A 19980-nucleotide genomic window follows, 5' to 3' on the forward strand; every position below is an offset into this window, starting at 1 on the left:
AAAGGAAAATAAAAATGACGCCTACGCATTCGCAGATCTTTTTAGGTTTATACATGACATAACCTGGTTAAAAATTAACGATTAGGGTCAGCCTTAACTTGGAATTGTTAGTTGGTTAGATTTAGTTAAGACCATTTATCCATGAACCGCATAATTTGATTTAGAGGTGCAATTAAGTCTGAAGTTTAATCTTCTTTAATCGCAAATTTTATGCCAGTGACCCAAAATTCACGACTTCAATTAAGGCAAGTAATAAAAATTTTACGAAGCAAATTATTTATTATATACCATATTTTAACATCAAACATGAACGTGAAATTCACTCTTTTTCTGTGGCATATAAAAGCTTCTTTTTTGGCATCAAAATAAATATATAATTTGACTAGAAATGACAAAAAGTTCAACATAATTAATAATTAGGTTATTTTCATTAAGCGCTAGTTTCTTTCATTTCGATATGCTCCTCGATTTTATCAGGGTTATCTTTTCCGTTGTTTCGCTCAACTGCCTTGGCATTATTGCACAAATCATTGTTCGTCGTACGTGCCGAAGCATTTCGGGTCGCTCTCACCGACGAAGTATAGCCGTTTGTTTGTTGTCGCAGCTGTGCCGAGTACCTAGCGAGTCGCGGGCAGGCTTTATTGACGAATTTCAGGAAACATTTCCAGAAAAGTGGGTTTCTGTAGAAATAGGTGTAGGGGGCGAACAAAATCAACAAAGAGAGCATTATAGAAGTCGTAATTGAAACTAGAAAATCGTTTCTTGCTCGGTTTTTCTGGCATCCGATGTATAAACAAAAACCGTAATAGAAGTTGCGTGCAATTATAAAAAAAATTGTTCCGGTGATGAGCGCTACAAACCCGTAAAGCAGACGCAGTTCTTTCTTGTAAGCCTCTTGTTCGTTTTCAGTGTCCGTATTTCCGGTTAAACTCTCTCGTTCCAGTTTCGGCGCCGGAGCCGAAACGGATGACGTAATTTTGATGCCTCGTGCTCGTTTGAGGGCTTCTTGGAATACGTAGAAGTAGAGAAACACTACTACTATGAAAGCGGAAATGTAGAGAGCGAAGTTGATGATGATGTTGATTATTTCGGGAGTTATGCTCGTGGGGGGGTTTTTGTAGTTGTAAACGTCGTGGAAAAACGACTCGTAGAAACACATCGTGACTGTCTGGAAAATGACGTCACATACAGTCAGTCCGATCCAAATGAAGCCAAAAGCAGCTGAAACAAAAGTAAAATATATTTTTTTGGAATCATATGTTACTAAACCCAATAGCAAGTGATGAATCAGTAACATGGTACAAAAATTGGATCTCTTTAACTATATCCCCCCTTTTGCGAAATGGGGGAGATTCGTAACTAAGTATAAAATTCTCATGTGCTTAACTGTTGGTTTATTTCTTTATAGGGGTGATATTTGTTACTAGGTACTCGAGGGGGGATATAGTCAAAGAGATCCCAAAATTTATATACGCTAACCCGTTGAGTTATTCCTTTGTAGGGGGGAGGGGTTATTTAGCAGGTACTATGGATGGTTTTTAATAAAGGCTGAAAATGATTTCAAATTAATCAATCTCCGCTTGGCAGACCTAGATTATGAAAACTGATTGTTTAGAGAAGACTGAAAAAACCCGCTAGCGAAACAGATTCTTCCGTTCTTCGGTACATTTCTGCTTATGATAAAATTGACAGATTTGGTTCAAAATTTGACACATTTTTATTGCGTGCTAGGCAATCAGGAGACGATGTTCGGTGCGAGAAAAAACGCCTCAAAGAGTTTTGCAATCGGGCAAAAACGGCAATTAAATTTGTGGCAACCCCCACTCTGCTCACGCTACTGAGGGTAATTATAACATACCATGATTCTGCTGATTTAGCTATTTGGGGGGGGGGGGGGGGGGGGTGAGGGAGATTTTTTTAAGCTCTCAATTGACTAACTGCATCAAAATCAATATATGGTCCCCAGCACTTTCAATTTGAGGTGTCCATTGAACATTTGATTTCATGTCAAATTCAATAACAGTCTGCAAGCTGAATATTTAATCAGAATTAGACTTGGTGAATTTGGATCGGTGTGGCTATATTTACCATTTGAAAGACGGTCAGCAAGCATACCAATTAGTTGCATTTATTACAACTTTTGGATCAACCGTAAACCCCCCCCCCCCCTCCCCCTAACCCCCACCATCGATTTAAGGTGACGTCAGTACGGACTTCTCAAAACTTCAAAGATAAAATAAAATTATCTAACTAACATGTCAGATCAAACTATCAAAATATAGTTGAAATTGAAAAATCCGTTTATTTGAATTTTTTGCCCAATAATATTAACTGTTTAGAATTAACTTTCAAGTTTAAATCCTTGCGACAAGACGCTATATGGTAGATCCCAGTTTTCAACCATTCTTTCTTTCTAGTATCGCCAAAAGAATTTCGAGCCAAAATAAACTCGACGAAAAAGTACCGCGTGACATTAAATAAGCTCAAAACAAATTCCAATCAAGTGAATAACGTTTAAAAAACAGCACTCTCTCTTTTTAGTGCGCAAAAAAAACGGTGAAGAAAAAAGCGAAAAAAAAAATTATATATATATTTTTTCAGATGGGCAGGGGCGGATCTAGGATTTTCTCGAGGGGGGGGTGCGGATTTTCAAAAATTTTCAAAAAATTGATTTTTCGAGCTCTCCCAATCCGAAAGCACTGTTTTTCCCCTATTTTGGGCAAAAATTTAACCCCCGCAGGCAAATTTTTGAAAAAACAGTCAAAAAAGCCGTTTTTGGGCACTTTTTGAAAAATGTTGACAAAACAATCGCGTTTTTTTGGCGCGCGCTCCCCCTCAAAGTTAGTATATATTGGCGCCAAAGGCGCCTTTAGAAAAATTTTAGGGTCGGTGTCGGTCGGCCAAAAATGGATTTCTTAAAAAGTATCCAAGGGGGGACCATTTGGGTCGGCAGGGGTGGAATCCCTGGGTCTGCAGATGGGTTTTTCTGAAAAATGGCTCTAAAAACAGCGCAGACTATCTGATTCTATATGCAACTATGTTTTCTAATCATTATCATCTATTTTAAGCATTTCCCAATTCTTCCACATTTTTCTAATGGCTGAGACAAATGGTAAGAAGATACGGCGCCATTCAGTAATTAATGAGCTAATAATGGACCAATTAGCTTAACATATTGAATGTCTGCTGCCCGCAGGAGGAGTAAGCTTGTACAAAAACTTAAAGACGGGACAAAAGCCTTTATTGAACAATCTAAATGCAACTCGGGAAAACGAAAAACCTGCAACTTTAAATATAATGAGCATTTAGAAAAACAATCATAAAGCTTTACGGATCAAGTTAACATTGAAAATTGGAAAAAGGGACCTCTTAAACAATTTCCCCCCTTGCAAAAGGGGGAGATTCTTTACTTGTTACCCTTAGGTGGATTTAGTTAAAGAGATCCGGAAAAGTTACAAAAAATTGGAATTCATAGGTTAATCCGAAATAAAGTGCTCCCCGCACCGCTCGACTAACATAAAAACGGACTAGCTTAAAAAAGATTGTTTCTCATTAATACAAAAAAGACCCCCGCACCCAAGCAAACAGTTTATCATTAGAAACCGAAAGTTGTTGCAAAAATGTCCAAATAAACCCACTAAATCTGAAATTTTTGTAATTCTATATGGGTGGCCAGTCAATAAGCAGAATGGTCTAAGAGCAGAATGGGTCCAAGAGCAGAAAAACAGAAAAATATCAAATTTTACAAGCTTATGGGTAAGTTAAGTATAAGAATTGTCAATATTACCAAAGAAGCAATAGTTTATGCATAATTTGAATAATTTAATCGAGATTTTTTAAATAAAATTCAGTTTACAAAAACTTGATCAAATTATTCAATTCATGCATAGTTTATTCATTTTCTTGGTATTATTGACAATTATGTCTTTCTATTACAAAGACTGCGCACAGACAGTGGTTTTAAAGTTTCTCATAAACCAAATACCTGGGGAGCTAATTAAAATGGAGTTTCAATTTGGTGGATTGAAAAAAAATCTTTTTGTGGGGGAGGGAGGGGAGAGGGGGTTTGCTAGATAGTTCGGCCCCTCAGTAAAAAGGTGGCATTGATGACGTTGGGCTAACGGGCTAACTATCACTAGACTGATATTCACCCAATTAGCAACTGCTCTTTTTTCACTGATGGTCTTCAGCTAAATTTCATGGGAATTGGGGAGGAAAATCATTTTGGATTGACATTTGTTATTAACAATTAGAGTCATTGGGTTTTACTCATTCATTTCCTTAAATAGCATAATTTTTAGTGTATTGTTTTTTTGTTTCCCAGTTTTGACTTTTTGAATTGACAATTATACTCATTGCTTCCTAAAATGGCAATCTTGCCAAGTTGGTAGAAAAACGGGGTCTTTTCGGTTATACCCCCGCTAAAGGATGAAAAAGTGAAATGAAATGTTCACAATATAATTGGGACACTGTTACTAGAAAATGCGCGATATTTTTTGGGACTAGCAAGAAACAAAACTTTTTTTTACATTTTTTGAGTTTTTTCTCCAAATTTTGTCAGTTTTCTGCGCCTAAATTTCATTGGAAGGATGCCAAATGCGGTTTTAATTGTCGTTAAGTTCGTAATGATTGCAAACTTTTAGCTTGACTTAATGCTCGGGATATCAGCAGCCCTGAATTTTTATTTTAAATAAAACAAGACTGCTCGTATCAGGGTGAAGCCCTGAATGTTCCGACTGCCTTTTAAGGTTTATGGAGCAGCAGTAATAACATAGAAAAATTAAATGAAATAAAATGAAATGAAAATTTTTTTTCTGAAAATTGAAATTTTTTATGAAAATCATCCCCCCACACGCCATATAAAATACAAAAAGATAGATTTCGTTCCTTGTAACAAATAGATTATGGCGAATACGCTTCGTTCAACCAATTTGGAACGATATATAAGACGGATTAAATCTCCGCTTACGCGTTAATAGCGCGAAATATATCGCGCGTTAATTGTCCCAAATTGGTCAAAATGGCCAAAATGGCAATCTTTAGACCCTCATAACTTTACGAAAAATGATCACAGGTGAAATATCTTTTCAAATTTAAGCTCAGGAAAACAATACCTTTTGAATGATATAAAAAAATTCCGTCAAAAATGGCTAGTTTAAAAGTCGAAATTTGTCTGAAGAAAAAAAAAAACCCACCCCGAGCGCAAATATTCCGTTACTTTCGTAACGAAAGTCGGAACAATTATTCAAACTTTTTCAGAAAATTTTCCATTTTCTTTTTTTTATTTTCCGGTGCGCTCGTCTGTTAATATGACAAGTCACATGCTGTTTTAAACCGTGTTGCATGAATTTCTCCAGTGAGTTTTCAGCCAACTTAAAAATGAGACAATTCAACTGAAATGGAATTTACAACATTTCAGCCAAACATCGAATGAACACCACTTATAGTTTATCCACTTATAATTAGTACCAATTGAAAGAGTAAGCGGCAAAAAATGATTCACATGCACTAGATTTTGCGTGCAGATTGTAAGCGCAGAAAAGCAAGACCTTGCTAATTGCGAATTGCTCTCTTCCTGGCCATACCGCGTTGGAAAAAAAATATATTTTTGATTTCGCTCAGAGTGTTTTTTTCTCCAGTCAAATTTATACAGACTTTTTAATTTGCCATTTTGATGGGATTTTCCATATCATCAGTAAATTATTCTCATTAGCTCAAGATATAAGTTTCGTCTCAAGCTGAAAATTAAAAAGAGTCAATTTGCAATTAGAATTGGATACTTAAGGCTCGGTGTATTTTGTCCTGATATAGTGTAAGCGGCATAAAAAAAACTTCTAAATTGAAATGAGGCCAGTAATTTACTTTTATTGAAAACTATTAAACCCAAAGCATACCACTTTGTATTATTTGCTTTAGAATGCGAGCGGGTAAAATTCAGAGAAATACGAAAAAAATATACTCTAACATTTAAATCAATTCTTCAGAACAAACCATTTCATCTACAGTACAATGCTGCAAAACTTTCAAGGCGTCGTCTTGATACGAGCAGTGCTGTTGTTCTGACTTTCTCGGGAATTTGTTTTTCCAACAGTTTTGGTTTTTTAACTAGCCAATTTTGACGGATCTTTTTTATATAATCCAAAAAGTGTTGTCGTGTGCTCAAATTAAAATAAGTGTATTTTAATTGTGATTGTTTTCCATAAAGTTATCGGGTTTAAAGATAGCTAATGTGGTCAATTTGGGACAAGTAACGCGGATTATTTTTTGCGATATTAACGTGTGAGACGAGACTTAATCCGCCAAAGAAATTGTTCAAATATGTTGAAGCAGGCTAATTGTTATAAATGCTACGAGCGAAAGGTATCTTTTTGTACTCTATATGGTGGATTTGGGGGATGATTTTGATAAAATTTCAGATTTTCAAAATTTTTCGAAAACTTCATAGCCCTTCCTAAAAGGCAACCAAATCTTTCAAAACTTTGCCCTGATACGAGCAGTTTTTGTTCCGACTTTCGCACGAAAGTAACGGATTATTTGTGCTCGGGGTGGGTTTTTTTTTCTTCAGACAAATTTCGACTTTTTAACTAGCCATTTTTGACAGAATTTTTTTATATCATTCAAAAAATATTGTTGTCCTGAGCTGAAATTTGAAAAAATATTTCACCTGTGATCATTTTTCGTAAAGTTACGGGGGTTTAAAGATTGCAGTTTTGGCCAATTTGGGACAATTAACGCGCGATATATTTTGCGCTATTAACGCGTAAGCGGAGATTTAATCCGTCTTAGAAATCGCTCCAAATTGGCTAAAAGAAGCTTATTTGCCATAATTGGTTTGTTACAAGGTTGTTATCATTTTGTACTTTATATGGCGTGTGGGGGGATGATTTTCGTAAAAAATTTCAAATTTTAGAAAAAAAAGTTTTTAAATTTTTTTTATTTCATTGAATTTTTTCAATGTTATTACTGCTCCATAAACCTTAAAAGGCAGTCGGAACATTCAGGGCTTTGCCCTGATACGAGCAGTCTCGTTTCGATTCGCGGCTGAATTGACTCAAAATAATAACTCACTGCTTTGTCTATAGCTATATGACCTGTGTATTTTAGGGTGAGTTGTCCGAACATCATATAAGAATAAATTTGGTTGGCTAAAATGCCTGATACTTACACAAAATAAATTTGATTGCAAATTTTTCATTATTGAGGCGATATAACTGTTGTTCAGATTTCCGAAAACTATTTTGCGCTAGGCGTGTTTTTTCTCCAGATGAATTTTAATTTAAAACCGTCTAAGGTTTTTTCATGATCAATTGCAAGCAGTCAGCATAATGTATGCCGTGAGCTTAAATATGAAAAAATAATTCGAAATGAAACTTTCGTGTTTTATTTTTCTATGATTTGAAAATTGCTAACTTGTCCATTTTAAGATAATTAATCTCCAAAAATTTCTGCGTAGATGGCGAAAGAACCTATGCAAAAGTAACTCAGAAAACATTCCATAATACTTAGGCGGTTTGACTAATTTTGCGTCAAACTTTTTGTTAACAATTCTTGTTTTGCTCAACAAAATCACTTCAGACCTCTTGAAAGGCAGTCAAAACTTTAAGAGTTTCGCCCAATTACGATCAACTTTATTTCGTTTTGTATATAAAATACCTGATTGTTTTACACTCCGGAAAATAAGGACCAGGAATTTAGACGACAAGCTAGCTAGACGATCCAAAAGAACTGAACTTTAACGATAAATTTTTTCGTTGAGTAAATACTAGATGCCCAACCGCAAATCATATTTTTAATGTCACAGTTGTAAAATTTTTGCATTTCAAAATTGTACTATTCACTTTGTCAAAATAAACTTATCTCAAAAATTTTGATCAATTCTGTGATAATATACTCTGTTTTTTTTTATTTTGTGTGAGTTGATTTTAAATTTAAAAAATTTGTTTGCCCAGTGCGAGCGTCCAAATTCACAAAAAAATTTTGTCTAACTTTAATTATTTTACGACGTTTAGTTAGCTTGTCGTCTAATTTCCCAGCCCCCCGACGAAACACAAGCAAAATATAAAGAAACGTTAATGTAAAATATTCTGGTTTTCCAGAAAAAAAATGAATGGGCAAATCATACTACTATAGTGTTTTCATGCAAACAGCTCATGGCAAAAATGTTTGCTTTTTTCAAACAGGAAGTTATTCATTGATCCCGTAATCAACACGAATTAGCTATCTATTTACCTGGCGAGATTGCTTGAAAATTTTTGTGACTATCAAACTTCCTACTATCCGCTCCTTTTTTCCATTTTATAACTTCCATATTTTGCCTGAAGAGTTATTATCTAACGATAAACTTCTCCACTTTAAATACAGTTTTGCTATTAATTAACTTTTTACATCAATCTGCACAAATTTGAGGCTCAGATAATGATAGCACAGCAGTTGATAAAAATAACAAGTGTTGATAAATACAACAAGCACAGCATTAGAAGATTAGAATAGTGACCTATTAGAACTATTTGTAGTGGAAAATGAAACAGCGCCGATTAAGTTTCGTTGGCAGGGGAAATCGCTAATAAGAGAAGAAGTCTTTATCCGACAAGAGTTTTTTTCTGAAGTTCTCAAAAACAAATTTCAATAAAACTTTCACCGCGCACGTAGTATCAATTATAAAGTGATGTTTCTTACATCAACTAACACTTTGTTTGCATCAATCAGTGTGCATAAGTTCAAACTGGAGGGTAAAACTACTTTTTTTTGCGTATATAGAAAACTGAAAGGTTCGCGCGCATTTGTTATCCCAAATTTCCATTTTTCAAACTCCGATCATTTCACGAAAAAAACGCAGGCAGAAGATTTTTTATCAACTCAAGGAATTGATGTAGTTCAGATGGTGGATCATAAATTCAGATCAAAAATTCGATCAAAAACTGGTTGTTAAAAATCACAATTGGTTTGAATAAAAATACTGCAAGAATATAAATATATATATATTTTTGACTGTTTTTTTTTCAAAAATTTGCCTGCGGCGCAGAAAATTTTGCCAAAATAGGGGCAAAACAGTGCTTTGGGAGAGCTCAAAAAATCAATTTGGTCGACTTAAAAAAAAGGTCAAAATTTTCGATTTCTTCAAAATATATAAACACATATACAACAAAAAAAAAACAAAAAACCATTTACCAAAACTTGATGAAGTAAGAAATCAATTTTCATAAATTTCCGCAAAAAAAATCTTCGAGTAAATTTTTTAACAGCTTTTTATTTGCTCATTAAAATGAAAAAATGATCAATGATTTTTCCAGAATTTAACAATTGCTAAAGCGCATCTTGAAAATACGTGTTAATCTTGCAGTTAAATAAAATTTTAGTTTTCATAAATGCTTCCTAGTATCTTCAAACTAACCAATCTTCAACCTTGCCTACGTAACGAATGTTTCCCTTGCCCTGTCAAAAAACAAAAATATCTGCTTAGCAATTTTCTGCTCATAAGTGCTATATTTTTATTTTTATAGTTAACGAAGATAATAAAAAAAAATTGATTTGACTACTCTGAAAGAGTTCACAGCAAAGTTTAGAAGTTTGAATCTATGTGCCTGTTGCATTTTTCACAAGTAGCTATACAATAAGAAAAAAAAACTGACATTGTAGCACCTTTTTTAAACTTATTTCAAAAAAATGTCCCTCAGTTGCAACTCTAGCAAAAAAAAATTAATTTGCAGCAAAAAAAACGAAGTCATCAAATAGTCGACAAAATTTTTTTTTTCAAATTCAAAGTTTGAAAAAAAATTCCATCAACTTAAAGCTTCTCGAATCTTATAGATTTCTTACAGACAATTTTTAATCCAACCGACTCTATTTGATCTGACCAACCAAGATTGGAGAAACCATTTGGTATTTTTGGTGCTGGAAGTTTAAAACTATAAACAAACGATTTGAAACTAAAATTCAATCAAGTTTTTGGAGCAATTGGTACATTTAATATTCGACAGAGTAATTTGGCTTCAAGTAAAAAAAATTTGAAGTGAATTTGAAACTAAATTAAATTGATTTGGATTTCAAAGTTTGAACTGAAAAAAAAATCCAATTTTGAACAATTTGTCTGAGCCTGAAAAAGTTTGTCTCCTGCCCTACGGGTTTTAATAAGCTGGAAATTTTGTGCGCTTGAAAATAATTGTAAGAATTGACAAATTTCGAATACTTTAATTTCACAAAAAAAAACTGTAACAGATGAAAAACTTTGTGAAATTCGTATTCAATACGTCAAATATGGTTTTATAAAAAAAAACGGTCTGAAAAAAGCCACACCCAGCAAAAAGCGCTCAATTGTTTCAAAAAATACATTCAAGCAATGATTTTTATTTAAATTTTTATTAGCGGTTTGTGTTTTTTGACCAATAGTTTGAACAATGCGGTTCAATTTGCTATGTTTAACTTTAAACTTCGTGATCAGAGATAATTTTAAGCATCTTGAAACCAACCATGAAACATAGATGGTAAAGTTTTAGGAAATGTAAAAAAAGTCGATACAAGAATCAACTGATTTTGCAAGACACAAAACATACACTTCAAAAACATTGTCATTTTTATAACAATGTGTTGTACACTTATCGTTTTTATTTAGTTTTTTTGGAACTTTTTAAACAGAATTGAAAACAAATCTCAGTAAACTTAAATTTTTACAGGATTGCTTGCATCAAGAGGAAAATTTGAATACTTTAATGCGCGTGCAAGATGTCTGAAAAAAGTTTTAACCAAAAATCCCATAAAAACCTTAACATAGTTTGATGAAAAATTTTAACCATATCCTCCCACATGCAATATATAACAAAAAACATCCCTTTTGCTTCTAGTAACACAAATTTACCGCGAGCAGGTTTATGTATTCGCACTGGGAAAATATTAATTCCCAACACCTATACCAAAATGAATTTCTTTAGACCTGCTGTAGACTAATTACAAAAAAAAATTGAAAGAGCTTGTAAAAAAATTGAAGAAAAATTCTGAATTCAGTGATTGAAGTTTTTTTTGAGTTTCTATCCAGCTAACAAAATTGGGTATTTCAGAAAAAATCTATCATATTAAAAACAAATTTTTCACTATACATTTGAGTTAAAGAGGTGAAAGCTTGATTCTGTATTGTTAACAGATCGAATCTTGGTTAATTATTTTCCAACGAATATCTGATAAGTCTACAAGGAAAAAAATTGAAAAAATCTCACTTTTTTCAAAAATATTGGTTGCAATTTTTGAAAGCTGTCATTTATCAGCGCCGCAAGTATTTTTTAAACAAAAAAATTTATTATCATAGATAATTAATTGCTTCTTCTAACATAAAGAATTTCAAATAATTGGAAACTAAAGCAAAAAATCGTCTTTTCTATCATCAACATTATTGACACAGAGGCGAAGCTGCGCTTGGCAAACATAAGCGAGGAAAATGCAAGAAAAACTTTAAACAGGAAACAGGCAAAACAAAGTGAAATAAGGAAAAGATTAAATTTAAACCTTGGAAAAGTTTTTGTTGAGATTAGGAAAATCAGGTTCTCACATCTGCTCCACGACCGCTTCGCTTTTAATTTTACTAACACTAGCCACCAATAGAGCAGCTACCGTTTCTATCAAACTGCCAAAGTTATGCAGCAAAAAATCGACCAAAAAACTACTCAAATGATCTGGGTTTGAATATCCGACCTGTTGATCAGGAGTCTCACGTCGTCGCATCTGCGCCACGGTAATTCCAAAAAAGGGCTTTGCGCTAAACCCTCGTGTTTCTCTGCTTAAGTAGGGGATTAACTTCTTGTTAAAAAATTTACTCATCTCTCTTTCAATTCAAATCTTTATCTCAGACCTGGCTAGGTAGTTTTCAAAAAAAGTTAAAGACATTTAAAAAATTGATTTTTTTCCTAAATCCATTAATTTTTCTTTTCTAAAGCATGGAACAAAGCTCTGCTTTCCGCACCCTAATTTTAACGTTGAAGATTGCGGACCTATGTTTTTCAGATTGAACCATTAATATCAGATATAGCTCGTAGTTTTCGAGAATAGTGATGAAGTTTCTAAAGAAAAACGGTAAAAAACTAAAAAGGTCCAAGTCAAAAACTTTTGTGCAAAAACAAGGAAAAATTTTACACAGCACAATTAAAAACTGAAAGGTACACAGCAAAATCTAAGCACAATGTTAGTTTTACAGAATTTTTAACTTCAGAATCAGCAGGTTTTTTTTTGAAACAAAAAAAAACTTTCCAAAAAACGAGCAAACTTTCAATAGCCCATAGCCGCTTGCGCAGATAAAATTCGGATAAATTATTTTTTTTCTCGGTTGAACCCTGTATCTCAGTTTGTCAAGGTAGTTTTCTGAGAAAAATCAAAAAGTTTTAAAATTTAACCAAAATGTCAAAAATTGGGCTTGTTTGACCCTATAACTTTTTTATACCAATTTTAGGGAAAAACCGCTTGAAAAGAAGAATTACTATTAGTTTGCTTCTATGATTAAGCATCTCAGATTTGTGCATTTGATGTTTGAGAAAATGAAAAAAATTCAAAACAAATAGGCCAAAAATCCCCTCACTGAACACTTTGATGGCCGTAGAAGGTGATATAAGATGAAAAGAGATGCATTCAGCTAGATGATTAGCCGGTTGTTCCGTTAAAACCATTTTTTTTGAAAATCGGTGCAGAGGTTTCCGATAAAAACTCAAGTTTCGGCAAAAAGTAGAAAAAAATTCTAAGGGTTGCAAAAATACGAAAAACAACAAGTCTCATATAATTTCTTTAGACCTGTTTTTCTAAACAGGACCTAACACTAGACAAACATAAAGCAGCCATATGCCTTTAATTTGTTTATGCTTAAATATGCTTAAATATGATTAAATTGAAATATATCAAAAGTGCTACCAAATGAGCACTTTCATTTGCGACTTAGTTTAGAAAAAAAATTCTTCGTAATTATAAACTACAGTTGGCTTGCGTAGAAGCAAAAAAAACGAAAAAAATAAACAATTCTATAGGTTAACAAAGGTTGCAGAGGAGCTCTGCCTCCTTGGCGCATAAATGATCGCAAAGCAAATTTGTTTCCACAATACTTGGTTTATATTTTTTTTATATTTAAGGACTTTTGGGCAAAAAGCGTGAAACATTTACTCATTTTACGTTGGGCCAAATTTTCTGTACTTCAGCTCAGATACTAGTTAAATTTTTTCTTAAAGTAAGTTTATCTCAAGCACCCGGTAAGTTTTTTTTAGTTTTTTGTCAGTATTGTATGTGGAGTTCAAACTTTTTTTAAGCTCCCGGCTTCTAAAATTATGATTCTAGTTGGCCCTATTTTTCATAATTTTTATAACTAAGGCGTCTAATGCGCTTTTCAAATTTGTTTTATTTCCCTTTTAAACATTTTTGCCAATCTATCTGATTCCCTCTGTTGCATATTTTGTTTCAATGATTTTGAATATAAGCCAAAAATCAAGACTTCGAATCAATCGAAAGAAAACGTTGGATTTCAATTTTCAAAATACATAGATAGTTTTTTCGATCTGTAAAAAAGAAAAAAACACTTAAAATAATAAACCTGATATAGTTGCTGATCAACGCGTTTCATTTTGTCGCTTTCGATGAGTTGTCGCCTTGCTCTAAATTTTTCAATGCCGAAACAAACACTAAATTATAGGACTGGTATAATTTTACAGTCTCGTTTTTTCATCTTTATTTGAAAAATAAAAGATTCAATAAATTAACCGGATTTTTTTCAGTTCGGCAACTACTATTTTAATAATTCAAAGATTTTGGAAGGCTTTTGCTTACTTTAAAACAGAATTAAATTTGAGGTTTAAATAGATTATTAAGTTTGCAGCAACTGAATATGACGTGACAATCAAGCCAACAATTGAATATTTACGCTTCAGCAGATGTTTTAACATAATTTGGTGGTGTCCAGTTTTTTGCAGTTTTTTGTAAAATCGATATGCTATTAGAAAGACTTAATTTATTTTGGATTCGAGCTTTTGTTTCTTTTAACACTCTGACAATTTTTCTATGTTTTCCATTGAGCAAAGTCTGCTCATATCAGGGCGAAGCCCTGAAAGTTTTGACTGCCATTTAAGGCCGATAGGGCAGTGTTCCCTTAAAAAATTTGATGAATTTATCAAAAAAAGTTTAGTTTTTTGAGATTTTTTTTTCAAATCATGCACCCACACGCCATATAAAATACAAAGATAGATTTGGCTCCTAGTAACCAAGCCATTATGACGATTAGCTTGCGTCAACCAATTTAGTACAATTTCTCAGACGGATGAAAATGCCGCTTAATAGTGCGAAGTAAAACGCGCGTTAAATGTTCCAAATTGGCATACAGGAAATCTCTAAATCTCTAAAACTTTTTTTTCTCTGAGGCCCTTGACCTGAATCTGCTTTCCTAAGCCCCGGGTTGAATGGTTTTATTTAATTTGTCCAAAATAATGAATGCCTTTGATAATACACTTTCAGAAAGTCGGAGTATTTATTGTTCCGACTTTCGTAACGACATTAACGGATTACTTGTGCTCGGTGTGGTTTTTTTTCTTCAGACAAATTTCGGCTTTTTAAATAGCCATTTTTGACGGATTTTTCTTTTATCATTCAACAGGTTTTGTTGTTCTAAGCATAAATTTGGAAAATTTTTTAACCTGTGATTAATTTTTGTAAAGTTTTGGGGATTTAAAAATTGCAATTTTGGCCAATTAGGGACAATTAACGCGCGATATATTTCGTGCTCTTATCGCGTAAGCTGAGATTTAATCCGTCTCAGAAGTCGTTCCAAATTAGTTGAAGGAAGCTTATTCGTATAATTGATTTGTTACTAGGAGCGGAATTTATCACTTTGTACTTTATATGGCGTTGTGGGGGGGATGATTTTTTTGATGTTATTATTGCCCCATAAACCTTCAAAGACAGTCGGAAAATTCAGGGCTTTGCCTTGATACAACCAGTTCTTTTTATTTAGAGCATGATCACTGATTGCTTAAATTTGCTACTAGGAAATGAAAATGCGGTTTTTGAAAGGTTTTGATACATCAAGTTAACATTATCCTCTATAAATTGACTACGATAAAATTTAATATCCTCGCCCACAATTTTGATTTTGATTAAAACTGCTTAGCACTGCAAAAACAGACTAGGTTTTGATTGTCTCAAGTTTCCAACTTAAGACTATATTAACATTCTGCCCCCTAAAACCCTTTCGGGGAAAATGTTAACTTGGTCCATATTGTCAAAGATTTACCCTTGATTTTGGCACCACTCGCCTTCTTTTTTTGTTCAAATCTGTTCAGAATTTCACAAAAACTTCGAAATTTGTTTGATTATTCTAGCTCTAGATCCAACCTTTTTTTTTCAGAGCATTTTCAAAATGCTAGATTGACCGCTTCTGTCGGGGCTAATTTAAAAAAAAACAATGTTTTGATTTTTTTTTCAAAAATTTTGATCAAAAATTGATTTTTTCCGCGCCGAAGGAGCCCGTAGAAAGATGTAGGGTATTTGAACAAAAAAAATATCGGTCATTTGCACCAAAAGAAAATTCAATATAGTTGCATTCATTTTAAAGATTTTTTTCCATCGGACTTCGCCTGATTTAGCATTCCAATGAGACAAGAAATAAAACTAAAGACATTTTAAGATTTGTCATTTCAAATTACACAGAGCGTATAATGGTCCCATTTCAGTTTTGGGAAATCACTTCAGAGCTGACAATCGGAAAGTTCATCATGATTCAGTATGTTCGAATTCCATGTGACAATAACAGACACCTTATTTGAATTCAATTAGCACAATTAATTGTCTAATTATTTAAATGTAAAAAGCAGATGGCGCGTTTTTTTTAAACTGAAAATCAAAAAGTACTTCAAATAGACTGTACATGGATTCCGTTTCTGTTTTGGACATTCAGTTCAGAGCTGAGAATCAAAAAATTTTGGAGTAGCAGTTGTTTTTAGCCGTTTTGTTTTTGATGACATATGCTCTGACATTACCCGCATTTAAGAAAAGTGAAAACAAATCGATTATAATGGGTTTTCGTGGTCTAAAGTGTTGTAAATATAATCGATTCCCATGTTACGTTCAGACAACAAAATTGGACTAAAATGGATTTAAATCCATTTTTTCTCGCCAAAACAAAATGCATTATAATTCATTTGGAATCCATTATAATGGATTTTATTATAAGTAAGAAATTACATTAAAATGGATTTTTTTCCTCGTTGTTTTTGTTTCGCGCGTCGTGCAAAATTTTGCAAGAATTTCTGCATTTATTAAGTGATTTATGCTGAAACTTTGCAAAGCGACTGTACGGCCTAATGCATTTCTAAAACTAAACTCAAATTGCAAAAAAATTCCATTAAGGTCCACCCCTAACGTTTGCCCCTTTGATCCCCTTCAACCCCCCTAACGTTTGCCCCTTTGCTCCCCTCCCCCACTGAACCCCCCCTGAACACCCCCCCACCTGAACAACCCTCCACCTGAACACCCCCACCTGAACACCCCACACCTGAGCCCACCCCTACCCCGCCACCACTCCCCCACCCTAATGGAAGGGGGATTAGTCCAATTCCAACTTTAACCCCCCCCCCCCTCCCAAAGTTTATAATTTAACAAAATTGTTGAAAGGAACAAAATTCAGTTTTTAAGTAACATAAAAGAAGCAACAAAATATCAAAGTTAGCAGAAAAAATTCAATTGAACAACAAGTAACCAACGTAACCAACTTTAGTTTAAAACGTAGAAAAGACTTTATATGCGTTGAAATTTGCATCTCAGTAAAGAAGAAAATCATTGATTATAATTTAATTTCATTGTCGGTGTCCACAAAAGTGAAAAAAAAAATTGATTATAATGGATGAAAAAAGGATTTTGTTGCCTCGAAAAATAGTAATATTATAATCCATTTTTAATTGATTATAATCGATTTGTTTTCACTTTTGTGGACACTGACAAAAAAACTCAATGATAAGCGTTTTTTTCCTGGAACTCCAATGCGGGTAGATTAATTTAGTCTAAAACAATTAGTTTTCTCCGAAAAAGTTGTCATCGATCTCTATGTTCAAATTCCCTGTGACAATACAGTGCTGGCTTAAATTTTTCGGCTAAAACGCACGCACTACACCAGAAATTTAAAACGCGTTTTTCTCAAATTGGGTTGTCTTTAGGTAAAAATTGAACAAGACAAAGCTGGCTTAAAATGTGAGCAGAATTTTTTTATTTTAATTTGTTTTGCGAAATTCGCGCTCTAAATTTCACCCCAAGAATGGATAGGTTTTGGCTTTTTAGCCAATCAAAAACTACGCCAAAATTATTTGGTCAATCACTGATAAAATGATATCAAAGTAAGCATCTTCCAAAGCTAAATAAACATTAAGAAGGGTTTACTCTCCGAAACATTTTATAAATTAATATTTTGTTCCGACTTTCGTAACAAAAACAACGGAATATTTGTCTCGGCGTGTTTTTTCTTCAGACAAACTTCGACTTTTTAACTAGCCTTTTTTCAAAAATCAAAAATCAAATTCGAAAAATCGAAAATCAAATTCCTAAAATCAAATTCGAAAGATATTTTACTTCCGATCATTTTTTGCAAAGTTTTGGGAGTTTGAAAATTGCCAATTGGGTGGGTCATGCTCCAGACTAATCTATGCGCTCTTTGTAGATTTTATCCAAAATTCTGGAAACGTAACGCGCTTTCAAAAAATCGTTTCAAATTAAATACGGCTGGCTGATCGGTCGTATTAATTTTGTGGGACTCAAATTTTTACACTTAATATTTTATTTTGCTCAAAAATTATAGTTATTCAATTTTTTTCCAAAAGCTATTTGATATGGATTAAGGGGTAGTAGGAAGATTCAGGGCTTTGCCCTGATATAAGAGCAGTCTTGTGCAAAGTCATTATTCACGTTTGTTTGGCTAAATTTTTTTTTCAGTTAACAGACGGCACGTTTCCAATTTTTTTTACCTTTTTTTAAGTTCGGCATTTTTTCAAAAACACTAAACTGACCCTTGTTTTGCCCATAACTTCTACCCTGCAAGCAATGTCAAGAAATCAGCCAAAAAAGTTGTTTTGAGCATTTTTTGAAAAAAAATCAAATAAGAAAAATTCAACTGTCGGGCTTATGGGTGGGGTTCTCTAAATAATTCAGTTCACTTTCTTTAAGCAATTAACAGTATCGTTTTTTGGTGTATGAGCTACTAGAGCAAGCAACAAAGCGGAAACTTATTGCAAATCAGTGACTTTTAGGGCCCTTATTTCCTGTTTCCTTCATCCTTGCTCTTTATCACATTTACCTTGTCTTCAATGAGGCCTTAACTTATTCTATTATTTCCTCTTAACTTGCCAATTACTAACCGAACATATGCAAAAGCAGCCGATAGCTAACCGAACCGAAAAAAAAACTTTTTTCTTTTTCCTCATTTGACCCTTTTAGTGACCCTTCTTCCTTTGCGTCCCCTAATTTAACATTGCAAAATTGGTCGAATTTTCGATCAATCAGAATGCAGAAAAATTCGAATTTTAAACACAATGCTCTAGCGCTCGCTAACTTACTGCTTTCATTTATTGGGTGGGGCAATTTTTAGTAGATACCATAGGTGGGGGGTCATTGATTGTTAAGTAGATCCCAAATTTTTTCTATTCAAAAAAGGATCTTTTTAGTTTGAGGGTAAAATTAGTTTAGTTTGCAGTGGGAGAAGGGAGAAGGAAGGACGTGGGCGCGGAGTTGGGTGAGGGGGGGGGGGTTACTGAAATGGTGTCCCACTCTTTAATCCTACGATATTTAACTCCCAATGTTTACACCCCCTATATTATAACCCCGTAACATGATAACCCAACAACAATTTAACCCCCGTTTAATGACGAGAATTTGTTTCAAATTAAGTACTTTTTATAAGTACAGGAGTAGTCCAATTAAGTTTAATAACTGAGGCCTGAAAAGCTAGTCTCGAAAGACAAACAAATGTTAGTGGTATCAGGCCACGAGTATTACCTTAAACGCAAAAACAAGACAACAACAAATTGGAACTGCTCGAAATACCAAACCCATAAATGCCGCGCAACAGCAATTACGGATGGAGAAAACTTTATTGAAATGATGGAACTTTCAAAGTCACCCCGAAAACGTTCAAAAAACTTTACTCCATACACGTTAGTCTTTCAGGAATAGCCCCCGCTTGCATATATGCCTTCCTGCCAAATAAAACAGAAAAAACTTACCACCGTTTCTTAGAAGCCCTAAAAATACTAGTCCCTGATAGTAGACCTCAAAAAATTTAACTGGATTTTGAGCAGGCCGCTATTCAAGAGTTTCAGAAAAACTTTCCCGAGTCCAAGCTGTCGGGATGTTTCTTCCATCTTTCACAAAGTTTTAAAAGAAAAATCGCGGAGCTCGGATTGAAAAAAGATTACGAAACAAACCACGAGTTCGCTTTAGCACTCGAAATGTTACCTGCACTGGCAATTGAAAAAGAAATAGGAAATTCATACGATAAACTAGTGGAGGAAATTCAAATAGTTTGCGATCGCACCATAAAAGAGTAGGAAAAAATAGCAACAGTTGACGAGCTTTGCCTTTATTTTGGATCTAACTACATAAAAAAACTCATCCCGAATCGGGAAGCCCTTTTCCCCCCTTCATTATGGAATCAAAGGGATGCAGCATCATCGCGTTTGGCCAGAACAACAAATTGGAAAAATTTTTGTGCCGCCAGGGATTTGATTCTTTGATCTCTAGATTTAAAGACTAACGCTTTAACCACTATACCGTGAAGTCTTTGGTTGTCATCCGAATTATTGTTCCATATTTGGCTCTTTGATCTTTAATTGCGCCCATGTTTGAGTTTTCAAAGCGCAGATCAATTCTGTCGGCACCAAAAGATCAAGGTCAGGAAATTCAAATGGTTTTGGACTGTTTTGTATGGGACTGTTCTTAGAACCTTTTTTTGATGTTTCGGACTCTTTTGTATGGGACTGTTTTGCATAT

At 33.8% G+C, this 19980-nt stretch overlaps 1 protein-coding gene across 3 annotated transcripts in view; it reads right to left on the reverse strand.

The window, feature by feature from the left end:
* Positions 1-307: 307 nt before the first annotated feature.
* LOC134839194 (uncharacterized) overlaps positions 308-19980 on the reverse strand; it is a 58780-nt gene continuing 39107 nt past the window's right edge. For all 3 annotated transcript variants that reach the window (XM_063854666.1, XM_063854667.1, XM_063854664.1), the window contains one exon: positions 308-1221. In XM_063854666.1, the coding sequence (XP_063710736.1) occupies positions 431-1221 (791 nt within the window). In that variant the 3' untranslated portion in view covers positions 308-430. The remainder of the gene's footprint in view (positions 1222-19980) is intronic.

This window comes from Symsagittifera roscoffensis, chromosome 2 (assembly GCF_963678635.1).
Source record: "Symsagittifera roscoffensis chromosome 2, txSymRosc1.1, whole genome shotgun sequence".
NCBI lineage: Eukaryota > Metazoa > Xenacoelomorpha > Acoela > Convolutidae > Symsagittifera > Symsagittifera roscoffensis.